We start from the raw sequence: 18,261 nt of genomic DNA on the forward strand, positions 1-18,261 counted from the left end.
AATAATAATAATAATAATAATAATAATAATAATCGAGAAAGCAGTCTAGTCGACATTTGCGAGTAACGAGCATTTTGAGCTCCGTTACCGCGAGTTTAAGCTTTCTTCTTTCGATCCAAGGTGTTTGCATGGTTTGTTCGCACGCAACGATTCATCTTTATTAATTCGCATAATTCACAACATTTCGAGTTTCTTGCGCTCGTTCAAATACATCTGCGGTATTTGAACGTATATCATCGTCATCGTCGTCATCCTCGTCGTCGTCCTCGTCATTCGTCATTCGTCATTCGTCGTCCTCCTCGTCATCGTCATCGTCATCGTCATCGTCATCATCATAATCATAATCATCATCATCATAACCATCATTATCATTATCATAACCCTCATTATCATTATCATTATCATAGGCTCGATGTAAAGAACGAAACCCGTCGCTTTAAACGAATTATTAGGTTGATCGAAAACTCGTGTGCGCGCAGTCCTTCGACTGCAGATGCGTTAACGGCAAAAGTACTGCAACGGTATATTAATATTATTCAAAGTTAACGTACACCACACCACACGAGTATCGTCGTAAAGAGACAAGGGTCAAAGAGTAGCGATAAACTGAGGAAATGAAATCAGCGATAGAGCATTAATGATTCGAGCGTATTTTATAATAAATTGCGAGTCTAACGGCGTTGCGCCTTTATCGCATCGCAGTGGCGAAACTTGTTGCGATTTCGATCGGGGCGCGTCATAGCGAAAATACCAAAGTACTCTGGCCACCATGTTTTCTCCTTCGTGCCCGAGCTTTCGCAATAATAGAATAATTGAGTGCTGTTACGATTGATGCATACCCTATTCAATTCGTCAATTTTATTGTTACGTAGCTCTAAATCGGAGGACGCTTGATTTTCGAATTCCTGTATCCTCTGGCAAGTGAGCTCCGTCTGAAATGAGAGGAAAAAGCACACACGTGCGTGGAGTAACGATTGCCGAACGCCGCTTAGCGTAAAGAATAATTATCGACATATCATCAATGTAAAAGTGACACATAGAGAGTAGCAAGATATACCTTGCGGCACTCACGGCAAACCGCAAAAATTCCATGACGCGTCAAGTCGCGACCGTTTCGTTGTATATTTTTTTTGGTCGAGCAAAGTGATACCGCTGAATGACACTTTTGCTCGATAACGTGTATCGCGTCAAGAATGTCACTCAGCCAATTCGTTTAGTTTTCATTTTTATTTTGTTTAGAAGCACGTGAACGCCGAGCAGGCAGCAAGAAAAGCACCAAAAATGTCTGTGACTGCCATTGTGCAGGATAATCAGTGACTCACACCGAGAGAAGTCCGATACGTATGTAAATATTTGGTCGACTCATTCGGAAGCTCCAATTGAAGTTTGCAACGTCAGTTAAAATTATATACAAAGCAAAAAAGCCTTTCAAGGATTCGCTATTAAATTATCCCCTGTTACATTTTCCCTCTTGCGGGTTCAAACATTTCTACAATCTTTTAATCGATAATGCTGATCATGTGTTGACATATATATACGTATAACCGTGTAAAACCAAAAATAATAAAAAGCAAATAATTTTTCTCTTTTCCTTGGTAGGAAAGAAACAATGGTATTAATGATTGGCCGTAAAGCTTCTTTTCTTAATGTAATATGAAAATATTAAGTGATTAACGACGGTTAAAATAAGGAATTGACGTAATGAGAGACTATAAGAACGATGAGTGCCGATACAAGGTAGCTCGATTTTGTTCGTCATATAATTACAAAAAATATGAATAAATAATAGTAAATGAAAGTTGCAAATAAAGAATAATCAATTGTATCTTGATGTGAATATTTTTAAGATTTCTGGCAATATTCGATGGGTGCTTATTATTTATAATGAATGAAAACTATTTGTATTAATTTAAAATTTATACTAATATATATTATGTTTATAATCACGTTATTCATTTCAAGCAACAATCTTCCAACGCATATTTAAAAATATACATATATATATATATGTGTGTGTGTGTGTGTGTGTGTGTGTGTGTGTGTGTGTGTGTATATTCATAGAAAGTAATATATGATTTACCGAACAACTATACATTATTAAGAATGCGAAAACAATAATTGTAGAAAATCCATAAATAAATGGAAGTATCGTGTTGCGCTATCGATAAAAAATATCGATTTTAAACAAGTTTCTGTAAAAAAAGTTTCACCAACGCTCTTGCGCATCTTAATGAAAGCAGTAGTTAATTCATTTTAAGTTAACGGAATAATTTTGTTTTTTTTTTTTTTTTTTTTTTTTTTAATGAATTGAGCAGTCGCAAAGCCCATCGGATACTCCCAAGGCTCTCCCAATTAAATCATCTATAATGTAATGCAATAGCAAAATAATAATAAATAAAGAAATGAAATATAAGAAAGAAAGAAAGAAAGATAGATAGATAGATAGATAGATAGAGAGAGAGAGAGAGAAATATATATATATATATATATAGAGAGAGATAGAGATAGAGATAGAGATAGATATGAGAGCAGACGAGAACCGCGGACATAGATAAAAGAGTGTAACACAATCAGGGTGCTTACATTTGGGGTGTTAGTCTTCGCTTGCCTGACCTGGCTTGTCCTAGGTAGGTTGGTGGGCCTTACCTGCACCTGCTTGCTGAGCATGGAGCCGGCCGTTTGGAGTGTGGCGACGGTGGGCCCAGGAACTGGTGCCGCAGGCGTCGCCGCGACGACGCTCGGGGCGCTCGCGACGACAGCCGCCGTCGAGGAGGCGGCTGCAGCAGCGGCTGCGGCGGCGGCAGCCGCTGCCGCCGCAACCGTGGCCCCTGGAGCCGGGGGCGGGGGCTGTGCCCCGACCGGCCGCGGAGGCTGCATTAACGAGGGGAACTCCGCGGTGCCGGTAGCCGTGGAGGCCGGCACGGAAGCTGCCGACGCCGCCACCGTCGCCGTCGTCACCTGCTGCGGCGAGGGCGGATACTTTTTGACACACAAAAAACGAGAAAGTACAATTTAGTTAGGGGGCTGACGAATTGGACGGGGGCCTCTTCGTTTACAGGTGTCTCTTACTATTACTGTTCGTTACCACTCGTTCCCTCTTATTCTGTTTTATGTCTTTTATTTTAAACGCACATATTATTTGAATTTAGATAAATGATAATTTTAAGGATAAAAGCATTTTGCCGGAGCGTTGCTGTCTCTCTCTCTCTCTCTCTCTGGGTGCTCGTACTACGGATAAAATTTGGCTCTCGTTGACACTCGCGATTAGCTCGTAGCGAGCTTAAATAATAAAAATGCCTAATAATTTGAATGTAATATCGAATGAAAGTGTTTTGTATAATGTGAAAGCTATTGGGCGATAATTGTACTACTTTAAATAGGTTTTATTATTATTTTGGTATCGCTCTCAAATACAGTGCATCAAAATTCTTTCGCAATCACTCAAAAAAATGAGTAAGTGTCGACCCAGTTTTGTCCGATATCTGCAGTTAAAAGCAAATTAATCTGACACCATTTTGCTGGTGGTACTTTTAATTTTCAATTATAAATTTAGAGTAGAATCTTTGAATGGTAAAAAAGAAGTTATGATTAATTATTTAATTTTGTTTCGTTTGTTATTACTGCCATTTGACGAGTGCTTAAATTAAATTTATTTTAAATATATGTTACCGATGAAATATGAAAATATTCAAAATATCCTATTAAATGACTTTCTTGCTAACAAGCGTTGGCATTATTATTTGTCCAGTTAAAAATCTCAATTCTGCATTTTTACCATTAAAATTATAATTTGATATATAATTTGATATTCTACAATTAATAATTGGTAATAAAGATATATAAATAACACTTGTATTCTAGCAAATATGTCAATACTTTTAAAAACAGCTTAGGAATGAATGAATAAATAAATAAATAAATAAATAAATAAATTAATTAATTAATAAATTAATTAATTAAAGATTAAAGTATACTCATCTTTCTTTCATCTTCTTGAATGATTGCAATTTAATATAAATATATGCCTACTTAAATGTCAAAATTATATGAAATTTTTCACAGAAGATGCTTTATTTTGAGTTATTGACAACATTTATTTACATACTTTTATGCTTATTACATATTTAAATTTAAAGATCGTACAATATTTTTTATGAATGAAAATTTATACATACATTTTTGTTTGTTTTTTGTTTTACTTTTGTTTGACTTAATTTGAATTTATAATAAATTTATCAGATAGAGTCAGAAATATTCAAGTTTTTCCTTTTAAAGTTAGTAATTGAAATTAAATTATTTAGGTTTGTGGGAAGTAAATTCTTTCACATTGTACACTTATTAATCAACTTACACGAGTTAGCTATTTTAAAATAAGAAATAATATATTTTTAAAAGCACGTATTACACACCCAGTTTAGTGATATTCAAATGTTAAGTGCAAATAATGTTAAAATAAAAACTAAATTATTTTTTGGTCGATAAAGAATCATACATATGAAAAATTAAATCATCGCACTTTATAAAGCTGCTGTATTTACATTGGGTATTCGAATGAAATATAATAAGACAAGATAAAAATAATATTTTACACCATCGATTGACAAATTTGATGAGAAAAATTTGAATGATAATTTACTGCTTGTATATTGTTTTACACGTTTAATTATGTTTATTTACTATTGACATTTAATTTTTTCTTTGTATCATTCTTGGGTAAATAAGAGACAGGGAACCAATGTGATATAAATAATGAAAATTATATAAAGTAATAATAACAAAGGATCCATACTTTTTGCTCACTAACCATAGGGTATGCCTGTTGTGGGGATGGACTCTTGGCACCACCGTGCCTAATGGGACTACTGCCCATGTGGTGCTTTGGAAAATACTCGTTTATTTTCTTACTATCTAGGGCAGCAACAGATCTGGCTCCTTTACTGCTAACCGGGCCCACCAGACCCCCTCCGCCGCTGTCATCAGCCTTACGTTTTCTTTTTCTTTCTGATGGGGTTCTTGGCACCTTTTCTGGAGTATTTGGGTCTACCTCCTTGTCGCTATGCGACGAGCCTGTCAAAAAATACAGCATTGTCGTCACTGACAAAAACAAAAAGCATAATTTCATTATGCAATATTTTGTATGACCATGTAGTTTATATTATTCCATGATTCCACGTGGATTTTACACATGTACATAATCCACAATGTGCCAATGTGCTGAGAGTAATAGTTGGCTATTACTAATATCGCTTATCTTGTGTTTGAAACATATTTTATGCACTATTAAGTTATAATTTAAGTTGAGAGATCTTTTATGATTATGCATATATCATGTAATTCTACAATTTTAACAGCTCGAGTGTGGAGAAGAAAAATTATTTTTATACATTACCACTGTAAAATTATAAGTTATCGAATTTTAATTTATTTTCATTCGATAATGAGTTTGTATTCAAGAATAAAGTACGATAAGTACTGTGTAAAAAGTAGTTATAAATTGTTATGTCTATAAGTCTATTACATGGTAATCTATATATTTGTAAAAACATGATTAATATTGTTAATTTTAATTTAAATTTATAAATATGTATGAAGATAAGCAAACCGTAATAGGTAAATTGGTAATTTATAAACAAATAATTGAGTTTCAAACGTATTTTAACGAAACTTGACTTATGTTATTGATTTTAATTGCCTTTACTGGTTTGATTTGACTAAATGTTTATTAGCAAGAAGTTCTATTGACGAACGAAGAATGTATGTATATCATTTTTCGACGGCATCTAGTTCCGTTAAATTAAGTGTATGTACGGTAAATCCAGATGGATCGATAGAATCGATACAAGACATTTTTATTACAATTAACTTACCGGTGCTCATGTTCGAATCTTGACTATGAACCGACTGACCAGAGTTTATCGTCGATTGGGGTGCCATCTGAATTTGTGACCCAGCAGACATCTGGAAGAATAAAGAATATAAATAAATTTTGCTCACAAAAGGATAATCGATAAGAAAAGATCTCAATACTGAATCCTCAAAGTGAACATACACGCATGATGAATTATTGATATGTTGGAATTTTCATAATATTGAAGTGTCTATGCAACAGTGATAAAATTATTATGAAGAATTAAAATATTTATATAATTTTCAATTACACGAAGCTATTTAATAATACCCAATTCAAAATAAACAGAAATATAACATCTATAATGTATAACGAGCCATTATTTCAATTTTGACTATACGTTATATATCTAATAATGATATATTTGATATGTTTAATTACACACGAAGATCAATTTAGGTTAGAAAGGCCATCCATAAATCTCTCGTTCTCAATATTCATTGACGGAATAGGGGCCTTAAATGGATAAAGTATGTCATATACTCAAAAGTTCGGTAAGCTATTATTAAAATTGATGTTTCAAGAGTTGGTTGTTGCCTTTATACAAATTTGAGGATTAGCAAAATATCATACATAGATTAACTTACTCAAAGGGGTGTCGAACGGGACGAAAAAGACGACACTATAAAGTCCTTATTAAAGATCAGGAAAAATTAACCGTAAAAGACGGGAATTCAAAATCCAAATCACAAGTAAATTTAAAAATATTTCCAGTACATACGTACGCGCCCGTACACAGTAACGCACGCACGCATAAACACATACTCGTACTCGCACTCGCAACAGAAAGAAGTTCAACCAAACGGAGTTAGTTTTATGTCTATCTGTCTCTCTGCCTGTCTGTCTGTTTCTCTCTCTCTCTCTCTCTCTCTCTCTCTCTCTCTCGTTGTCTTTCTCTCCTCATGGAGAGCTCACACGATAATGGCAAGCAGCGATACTCGGATAACGTGTCGAGCATACGCACGCGGCTTCTTCCTTTTCTTCCGGGTCGTGTGAATTTTGTGCATCATTGTCCGCGGCGCTCCTCCTATCGTTCAACTTTTCTTGAAAACCGTGCGATATCTCGTGCGATAGGGTAGAGTAGGCGCCTGCGTGAACACATATATATATATATATATATATATATATATCTGCCAACGTTTCTTCCCGCGCGCAGATACACGACGACAGATATATAATAATAACAACGCGAACGGCGAAATAGGAGATTAACCGGTGAGCACTTTTTTGGACGTATATATGCGTATGCGCCTGGTATGTGGCCAGTCTAAAGGAATCACGACAAAATGGAGGACCCTAGGTGCTCTCTCGTACTCTCTCTCTCTCTCTCTCTCTCTCTCTCTCTGTGAAGTCGCTTGTCGTAGTCGTTGGTCGTTTCGCTTGCGCGCACGCGGAAGAGAAGGGCGAAAGGGGAACGAGAAAGAGAGAGAGAGAGAGAGAGAGAGAGAGAGAAGAAGCGTGAGTTTTCTCTGAGTATGCTACACGTACCAATATATTATACACGCACGCCGTGAAACTAAACGGGGGAGAGGGGAGCCGCGAAAAGTTAGGTTATTGAGGTTAACAGACTAAATGTTGGGGGAGGGGGGAGGGTGTACAATGATGGACACGAACGAGCAGTTTGCCGTCTCGTTATGTCTCTCTTTCTCTCTCATCTTCCCTCCTGCCCGCTCGTCACGACGTCTCTTTTCTTATTCTGTCACATAGCCTTCCAAGAGAAAGAACGGAAGAGTGCGATGCACTATCCAAGAGCCATAGAGCCAAGCGCTTCGATTTTGTCGGTGGAATAAATGTACGAATGTTTGCGCGTTTGGCAAGTGCTTAACGGTCGGTAAATGTTGAGTTATAGCGGCGTGGCACCGGCGAAAGTTATTCGACGATACGAATTGTTTTCTTTTTTCATTTTTTTTTTTTTTTTTTTTTTTTTTTTTTTTTTTTTTTTTTTTTTTTAATACTACAGGATCATTCGTATATTTATTATTTTTTACCTCGAGTCGTATCTTTCATGTTCGGCTGCTCTTAAATTCCGTTGTTTATCGCTTAATAATGATTTTGATAATAACTTTGACAACTTTAATCGGCAGTATAGACATTGATAATATGGTTAACTCCGTTGATAATCATTATAATTGGTTATTTCTATAAATTGTAAATTAATTCAATAATTAGCGAGCTCAATTATCTTTTTTGCCGATAGCAATAATCCTAAAAACGTATGCGTTAAAATACTTAATAACTGAATTTATTTTAAGATGAAAACGGGGGGGGGGGGGGGGGGGGGGGAGAGAGGAGGATGAATGTTATAAAAATTTATATCGCATATTTTATGCAAATACACAAATATGCAAAAATATTATAATACTCGAATGATGTATATCGATCATATACGAATATTATTTACGTAGAATAAGAATACGTAGAATAATGAAATTTGTGCTTCAAATATATATATTTGCAATTGAATCGAATTAATTATTTTTCTTTTCTTTTTCTTTTTTTAAGCAAAATGTAGATGATAATTGATATTGCTGTTCGTGAACAATTTTTAGAAATAAGAAAATTTATACTAAATAAAATTCGATTGCAAACAAAGAGGGGTGGCGATTGGTAATGCAATAATATTGTGTTGACGTGTAAAGCGAGGGTGCGACAAAAGAAAAGTGGAATCCCTGCGCAATAAGAATAATGACGAGCAGTGAGAGTCCAAATTATGTACCAAACAAAACCATTTTTAATTAAAGGATCGTATTTTTTTCAACTACACACGTTAGTTATATAATTTATTAGTGTTCGTTTTAATACTTCATAAAATGATGTAAATGTTATTTCTTACGCTCATTAGTTATTATATCTTACAAATCAATATCACCTCATAAGTTATATAATAAAATTGATTGAAAATACAGATGTTTATTTGATACCCTATCTCCAAAACCATTATCAATTTATTATTTGCTTAATGTAAATTGTATACTAAATAAACACAAATCAATAGTTTATTATCAAGAGATTATTGCATTATAGAATACTACCGTAATCTCAACGTTTATTTTTATCGTTGAAAGGAAGGGTAGATAAATAATTACGAATCATCATTTCAAAATTAAAACTTGGTAGCCTAGGGGATGAATTCGAGTGTCGAGGTAATACTGTGAAACGGTACTCAATGGGTTAACGAACGATTAATATTAGTAATAGTTCCTTGCGTAGTTTTATCTTACAAGAGCACAAGTGCTCGTGAATATACAATTCCGAAACAAGAAATGTATATAAGAGACGGAAAGAGAGAGAGGGGGGGGGGAGTGAGAGCGGAGAGGCAGAGGGGAACGAACCATATTTGGCCAGATAGGGGAACAAAAAAAAAGGCGTCCAGACCTCTCGATTTGCCGGGGAAAATACACCTCCAAGATGGTGCCGACCTTTGCACAAAAGCTTCGTGGTCGCGAGAAATCGCGCTAAGAGAATAAAACATAGCGAAGAACGGATCTAGGGAGACGAAAGTTATCACTCGCAATCGTTCCCCACGACCTACATTGCGTCGCTATGAAGAAAAAAAGCAACAACAGTAGAGGCATATTGTTCTACATTTAGGCAGCCGCGATTGCCCCTTCAATGTTCATTTTTTCAATTTTAATGGGTAGTTAATTATCACTAGCTTCGCTCGAATGTATCACGATGCAAAAGAAAACAATTCGATTCCATTTCAAATCCATTACGACACCAAATTAATTTGATTTAACAATTACATTACGCATACACGCACGCGTGCGTGTCCTCGACTGACTTCAAAGTGTCCCATCAACTTTGTGCGCAGTTCATTTATATACTTTAATGCAATATTAAAACAATTAAACAAGATAATTTTGAAATATTCTCGGTAGATATGCTTCTTTGATTATTTTCTTTATTTTATATGAGCGTCAGTTTTCAAGCTTTACTTTAATAAAATCAATTTTATCGACTCAAGTTGAAGTTTTACATGGCTAAATGGACAAGATTATAAAATATAAAGATTATGCATAATGTAAAGACGAATAGAGAATGTTGTTGTATTTTAAAATAAAAAATTGGAATTAAAAAATAGATATAAAAACTCAGGGAATTATACAATCCCCTTTGTACCATTGTTTTTCTTTTTCTTTTTCTTTTTTTCTTTTTATTCCACTCACTTTCTCCAATTGTCAACATCCAGTCGCAAGGGCAAAGTTAGACAAACATAGCAAGTCATTTCAGTAGTTTATATAGCGAGGTATTATACCCCCAACAACTTTATTGTACATTATTTTTGAAAAATAAGAATATAAAAGAACGAAAGTTTTATAGAATCATAAGATCCTAGTTTTGATTATTTACATTATTTTTAGAATTTTGTAAATTATACTAATTAATTGTCATACTGAATTATACTAGGAAATAATTCATATTAAAAGTTTCGCTTTCCTATTCATATTCATGAAAAAAAAAAAAAAAAAAAATCCGAGTGTATAAGTAATGATAATTAAATTAAATTAATGCCAAATGGTATTTCATAGTTTTTTACATTTTAACTGCATTTTAAATCCTTAAAATATTTCAGTAAATTGAAACTCTGGCCTCATACCCCTCATTTATCTTGAGCTTAAAAATTTGTAAATTCTAATGGATTAGTATTAACGTCACTAGAAGACTACCGACACTCTATTCAATATATACAGTTAACTTTATCGATTTTGCCAAGAAAAATCTTTCGGTGGTAATGTCCTACCTATAGCAATGAATTTGACATTTTTCGCTCCTACAGATTTGAAATATATTAAAGTACAGTTGCCAGTGATAGAGTGTGACCCGTGCGGGTTTTATTATGACAGACGGCCTATTGTCGCAATTGTGTTAGTTCCCAATGAAATTGGGTAAGGAAGATTAAATGTGATTTTTGTTAAATTTACAAGGATTAAGTAGATACATGAGGCAGAGTCTATTTGTATAAGTGCATATGTGTAAGTACTGATGTGAGCATAGCTTGTCAGTGCTTGGAAATATAGATTGTGTTTAAGTAGATTTTTTGAAGTAGTTATAAGTGACTGCGGAGTACTTGAGTGCATACTTTGGATACTTATATGTAATGAGGGAAGTAATTATAAGAAAATATTGCTGCTCGATTTGACGAATATTAATGTATTACACGACCAATATCATAATATTCTCATTCGCTTTCTGCATTTTTTAACCTTGAATGGTTTTTTTTTAGCCCATACTTTACTTGCTAGATTTTAAGATAGAAGAAACAATGCTTTTTACATTATTATAAACAATGTTAATAGAAATGATTAGGTATTTATTATCGGAGTGTATGAATATACGATAAAACCATGGTGAAATTTATACTAATATTTGATTAATGTTAAATTTTATCAACAAATAAGTTATGTAACGGCAAATATTTATCGGAATAATTTGTTAAGAGATACAATTTGAACAAATAGATAAAAGCAAAGCAAGAAGTAAAGTTAAAAAATATATATTCAATTACCCACGATATTTACAAACTTAGTTATTGGATAATTATTTAAAAAAACATAAGGAAAGCGAGAAAACTGCAGTCAACCAATTGTTGGAATAAAAATATAATATTGTAATTAATGTTTTTTATTAAAAATTATAAATATATTTATTATGTTTAAAATTAAAGACCGTCAGTTTCTCTCTCTCTCTCTCTCTCTCTCTCTCTCTCTCTCTCTCTCTCTATCACTCCAAATTTCTCCTATTCATATTAATGTTACTTGTCTTATCGTTAAATACAAGTTTAAAATGTAATGCTAATTATATATTCAGCAGTGCAACAATCGAATCTAACTAATCGATTTCGCTGTCACGAGCTCCGAATTTTCATTGATTTTCACAGATAATCGAACTGTAAAAATATTTCGGTTATTTATATACATACAACGAAGTCATAATATAAAATCGCAATATTCTAATAGAAAAGATTTGAAATTGACTTTTTTGAATAACTTATATTTTATATTTTATAAAGCACAAGAATTTAAATGCAATTAAACTAAAATTAAATTGAACTCGATAATTTAAAATCGATGAAAACAGTATTGCAATTATAACTGTATTAAATTATTAATTCTATAAATTATAGTGATAATTTTTTTCAAATGCCACAATTTATTAAAATTAATTATCAAATAATTAGTAAAATATTGTAAATTCATTCTACTTATAAATATTCTAATTAGAATAGTATTCTAGGCGGTTCACTTATACTTTAATAGTTACATTTCTAGAAATATAAATAACTAGGTTCCATCGTTCAACATAAATGCAACAATTTAAACTAATAATAATTTATGAAGTCGTGAAAAAATTCTTATGAAAAATTTCTATTGCGATTATTGCGATATCGCTGCAATTTGTTTAAACGCAAAATTCAAAGTTTTATGAAACTAAATGCTACGATACTTGAGAAATTTCTTATTAAAATAAAGTAAATGCAATGACTACTTTATTATACAAGAAAATGTTTAAAGTTCTTTAATGAAACGAATGCCATACGTAATTTAGTGTTATTAATAAAATAAGTGTCTAAGCAGTCATAATTAATCACATTGAAAGCATTCAAAATTCCGATAAAAACTAATTAGTGGCGGGGGGGGGGGGGGGAATAAATTTTTCCTATATAAACTGGGCACTTAAATTTCAAACTATGCAAAGTTGGATTATTTTATTCAATCGTTATTCCCAATTCTTAATCTCTACGGAATACCGACGAGTCTCTCATGCAAAAATTCGGATTATCATATTTGAGAAAGAAACTTTCCATTATTCATCAATTTATTTTGGCTTTGTTTCGACTCACTACCAACATATTACAAATACACAAGCTGATTATATTGAAGCACACTATAATCTTTACGCGAGCACATTGTAATGTCCGACATCTAATCGGCAACGATGACTTTCATTGGAAACGCGTCGAGGCACGTTGATATCGAGAAATAATATCTCGCGACATTGCCCTTTATCAACTAATGCGAAGTCGACGAACATTTCCGTATGCATCGCAAGTCTCAAATTCTAGGTCGACTCGTCGCCATTATTCATCGGGCTAATATAATGTATACCGGCTTTACTTTTTCTATTTAAAATCGTCGTCATCCGGGTTATTAGAAATGTACGGATTTTAATATTTTGAAAATCCATTCGATCAGATGTGTTTTAAGCTCTTCTTCTTTCTCGTTTCAGCATTATTAATATTATCCTCCGAATTATATTATTATATTGAATTTGCTTTAGTCAAATATACTTGTTGTATGAAGTCAAGATTCTTTCTAAAAATATGTCAAAAATAGAAAATTGTAATTAAATAAATGTTATAAAACGTTAATTAATTGTATGTTAGTTGTAATTGATCGATTGCTTATATCACCTAAAATATAATTAAAATTATTTAACACCTGCCTATGCATGGTAAATCAAATATTGTCTTATTAATTCGTTGAAAAATTCATAAATTTGTTCGCAATTAATTATGTAGTAAAGTATTATTTAATCTGAATGATTAGACAATCACGTACCTATTGCTTTTAAATGAATAGTCTACTTTAAATAATAATAGGACGATAAGTATAGATATAAGTTTGCAATAGATACAGATGAACTTATCAACCTATTAGCATTTGTACTAATTACATACGTATAGAATTCCGAACGCATATATACAGAGTTAGCGTTATGTATTGTAAATTTGATTTTTTCTAATTTTTTAATAATTACAATTAAAGTCAATGATAAAAAAAATATCTCAATTACTTTACGACCCTTTAAATGTTTCTACTGTTCTAAAATTCCATTTATAATAACTAGTAAAATCCTGTATTTAATATACATAAATAATATAAATTGAGATTTCTAACAAAGTACCGGAATAGTCATGCTTATAATAATTATTAAAACGTCTTCAGAATAATAATTTAATAGTTACAATTAATTTATTATAATTTTTAAATAAGCCTGCGTTAATACGTGAGGCACAATATTTTTAATATCTTCACTGATAAAATTATGCGTAATCTCTAATAGTTAATTAAAAAATTGATTTATTGAACTAAAATATATTTTATTAGAATGTAAATACATGATATTTTATTGAAAATAAAATTCTATGATAATTACATCTTTTATAGATTTTAATAAACAATAGAATTTATTTATTATGCACACGAGTGAAAGCGCGCGCACACAAATACAAACACAGACACACGCGCAAACACACACATATGCTACCTTATCTTCCGGCACTATATTTTAAACGAAATAAAACAAATTTTGCGAAAATAGACAAATAATATATTGTTATGCTACTTGGTTAAGATGTCAAATTTCTACAAAACCGACTATCCACGAATGTGGTTAATTTCTTATCAATCTAGCATTTTATGAAATAAACAAAAATTTGAATGCTTAAAATTAGCTTCGAAATACCTCGAAAATTTGATTAATTAAATTTATGTTAACTTGATTATTTAAGAACATTTTAATTGTAATATTATGACTAATGTGTCATCGTTGCAGACGCTCACCTCAAACATTGTGCGTTCATTGTTCTACTTATTTGTTATCATTAATTTAACGACTACTCGTCGATATTTCGACATGCATGCTTGTAGTTTCTTAATTTTATTCTTTTCTACATAAACTTAAACTTCGTATGTGCTGTTTTCGATATTTACTAATCACAATTGATTTTATTTTGAAATGAATAAGAATGACATATTTTATCGTTTTTGAGTCGGTAGCTGCATGTTGTATGTTGTAAGAATGAAATTATAGTTTATTAAATAAGGTAGAAATATTGACGAGAAAGAAAGTAATCGTACAATTAATGAATGTAAATAAACAACTCGAAAAGGAAAGTAGTATTTATTAAATATAAGAAGATTGATTGATAAATTATGCACCAATACGCCAATAACAAATGGATCTTAATTATAAAAATTTTCAATATTACCAAGAAGAATATGTAAACAAAGTATAACAACTTAATAAAAAAGTATTCAACAACCGAAACAAAGGGTAATTATCGAGATTTAATTATGTTCAAAAGAAAACCGTGTGTAAATGTTATTCAGTAAGATTTAGTTTAAAGTGTATAAAACATTGGATAAGTAAACACTTATGTACAAACATTATTGTAAACATAGACTCTAAACGTTAAATTAAGTATTCTGATGTTCTAAATAGATTAAATAATCGCGACAAATTATTTTTTAAGCATGTATTTGTATTTCTTTAAGTCAATAATTAAATCTTGTTTATTGGCACTGTAAGGTTAAATTCGTTAATATCATATACATCTATGAGTATATATAAATTCCAATTTTTTCATTTGGAAGACGTAAAGAAATATCAAGTAAATGATACATATCAACTTTTATATTCGTTTACAATTAAATTAATAAACAAAATTGGATTATTGGATTGCAATTTAACAGTGCATCGTTATTTTTACGAGAAGAAAATTGAAATAAGTGTCACTTCGTTAATTCGCATATTGTATCAAACGGAAAAGTAAAAAGTTCATTTAGTATGAAATCTACATGATTGCATTCATTACAAAACCAATGTTAAATAATTAAAAGTTATAGCAGAACTAACAAATTGATGGCTTTAATCGGACAATACGCGTATTATCACAGCAATACGACTAATGAAAAACTGTTATATCAACTTCACATTATTTTTAAATGTCAAGCTATTAAATAAAGCTTAAGCTTTTATTGTCAACACAGTAAATTTATTTAAGATAGGATAATGTTATATATTATAAATATGTGATATGATATATCATTGGTCTACTTTTAATTCTTTTTTTTTTTTTTATCTTCTGAGTAACATTGAAGCCACTTCCAAAAAAAAAATTGATAAATTAACAATATATAATTTAGAAACTCGGTTTTTCAGTTTTATAAATATCGTGGATGTTTGATAAATTGTTTTACATTTTTAATCGTCACAGAGTTGGTTTTACAAAGAAAAGAAAAAGAAAAAAAAAATATTAAATTAAATTTTTAAATGTTATTGCAGCGTGGATGTAGCACGCGTGTTCCTACTTTCACTTCATTTTATATAAATTACCAAAGTAACATCCCATCTCATGCACAATAATAAAAAAAACTACCGCTCGTCTTTCGAATATTTTTTCATTTTGAACGCGAATATTGAAAGATTGTTAGAGATGAGCTGACTGATAAAATAAATAAAATTTGCGTTAATTTTTAAATCGTGACTCGTAACACAACGATCTATAAATAGTACAAATATTTTCGTGATAATAATGCTGTCTCGAGCAGTAGCTTAGAATATAAATTAAGAAAATATTCGAAATTCGTTGTCAACTAATGCCTGCGTGAAACAATAATTAGTTCGCACTTAAATACCCTAGGACTGTAAATGACTGGAATAGATCGTTTCAGCAAAAGTGCAAATCTTTCGTACGTCAGTGTCATTGTAAATCAAGTGACTAACCATCATCACTTAACGCGAAAGAGTAAATTTAGCTTACATTGGGATAACGCACCTCCCTTGTGAAGCCATCAAATCAAAACAATACTAACGCAGAGGGAAAAATGCCGGCGCTGCTGGGCTCTTTAAATTTCCTCAAATTTGGAGCGCCGATCGCGACTCGGCGTGAGTGTTAGTGCTCGACCGATGTATCAATTATTCAGCGACGAAACGAGCTGCTCTCAACAAAAAGCGGGTGCAACGACACATGCGCACGCCCCCATCCTCGTCCCCACCCCGATAGCAACCCCGTCGCCGGTGAGATTAAGGCCAACAGGCAGCTGCCTTATCGACGCGTACTTCCGTAACTGGGCCGTACTCGCACCTGCCGGCCGAGGGATACGATCTCCTACTTCGTTGTTTAAGGATATCTCGGTGACTTGTCTCGAGAATGTTGTCCCAGTGAGAATGGCGGATACTCGGGCGTGTACGCGACACCGATAACTCGCGGTCGCCGCCGACTCGCGTTGTCACCGCTGTCGAGGTTCAATGGAGCCTGTGCCGTGGATTAACGAATGATGCCCACATGCCGATGAGCGTCTCTCCTGCTTCTAACAATTCCTTTCTAATGCTCATAATTAACTTTCCTTAATGCTTCGGCTCGCATTGTCCCACTATGCTTTGTGCATTCGTCTTTGCTTTAGCTGGCGCTTGCGACACGATCGACGCTGAGACAATACGTTGACCTTGATGAACGTTGCGTTTAAATTTGAGTTAAAAATGGAAGACTCAATTGCACGCATCTCTCATTGGCTGTGGCTCGAAGTTTCAAGGTATTAACTATTATAGTATTATCGCAATGGCTTGTGGCTCTGGCGAATTAAAAATTTTTCCAACGATTCTATCAAGTTTCAATAGTCTTTTAAAATTGTTGTAAAAGAGTAAGGAGCGCGTGATGGAGAAGGGCATGAATTGTTAAGAAGGTTAGTATAATAATTCCAACGAGTGCCAAGAGAGCTACTACTGCTCGTTATTAACCCGTTCCCTGCATAAAACCTTGCTGCAGCTTGAAGAAAATGAGCCCTGAGCATTAAAGACATAGAGATAATGAGTTTTGCTCAAAAGGATATTTTATGCTTCATTGCACTCGCCGGCATTATTCGACCATTGATAACAAGTTTAATAGTTAAGAAATAAAGAGTACGCAAGATGCTCTGGGTAAGAGGAGACAGCAGCCAAATCGAAGCAACTTCTTCGTTGAGTCTACGAAATGCCAGCGAAGGCCAGTAGACCTGGAGCTATTGAACAGCGAAGGCAGATATACAGGGTCAAGGTTGGCGCGGATGTGTACTAGAGAATATCGCTCTCCTGGACAGTCGGAGCAGCAATTGCACTCGCAAATATACAGGAATCTCGTCGAACATTTAAGATGCGCATCGATCAGCATCGTACTAGGTCGTAAGCTTGCACCCGGGGGGAATACCCGGACGTCCATTGCTTTTGGAAACAACGCAAAATCATATCTGTACTTGCGCACGGCATAGGTGAAAAGTACAGAGTGCGCAGAAATAAGAGTGAAAGATAGACTGGAAGAGAGAGAGAGAGAGAGAGAGAGAGAGAGAGAGAGAGAGAGAGATAGAGGGAAGAGCGAGAGTTGTGGGTAGGTAGGTAGCAAGGATGCTAGGTAGCGAGCTAGCTAGGTAGGTAGGTAGGTAGGTAGGTAGGTAGGTAGGTAGGTAGGTAGGTACGTAGATAGGTAGGTGGAAGGACGGTAGGGGTATACAAAGCAAGAGAGAGAGAGGAGCGTCAATTAGTCGACTAGCAAAGGATTGGCTTCTCCTTGCGATCGATAGGTTCCCGACAAC

The 18,261-nt window shown here is 33.3% G+C and overlaps 1 protein-coding gene across 1 annotated transcript in view; it reads right to left on the reverse strand.

The window, feature by feature from the left end:
* Nucleotides 1–18,261, reverse strand: part of Tlk (Tousled-like kinase) — a 141,087-nt gene that overhangs the window by 4,522 nt on the left and 118,304 nt on the right. Inside the window, exons 5-8 of the mRNA XM_011507482.1 lie at nt 5,868–5,958; nt 4,805–5,067; nt 2,584–2,979; nt 840–932 (exon numbers count right to left, since the gene is read on the reverse strand). Coding sequence (XP_011505784.1) covers nt 840–932; nt 2,584–2,979; nt 4,805–5,067; nt 5,868–5,958 — 843 coding nt within the window. The remainder of the gene's footprint in view (nt 1–839; nt 933–2,583; nt 2,980–4,804; nt 5,068–5,867; nt 5,959–18,261) is intronic.

This window comes from Ceratosolen solmsi, unplaced genomic scaffold (genome assembly GCF_000503995.2).
Source record: "Ceratosolen solmsi marchali unplaced genomic scaffold, CerSol_1.0 scaffold10, whole genome shotgun sequence".
Lineage (NCBI taxonomy): Eukaryota > Metazoa > Arthropoda > Insecta > Hymenoptera > Agaonidae > Ceratosolen > Ceratosolen solmsi.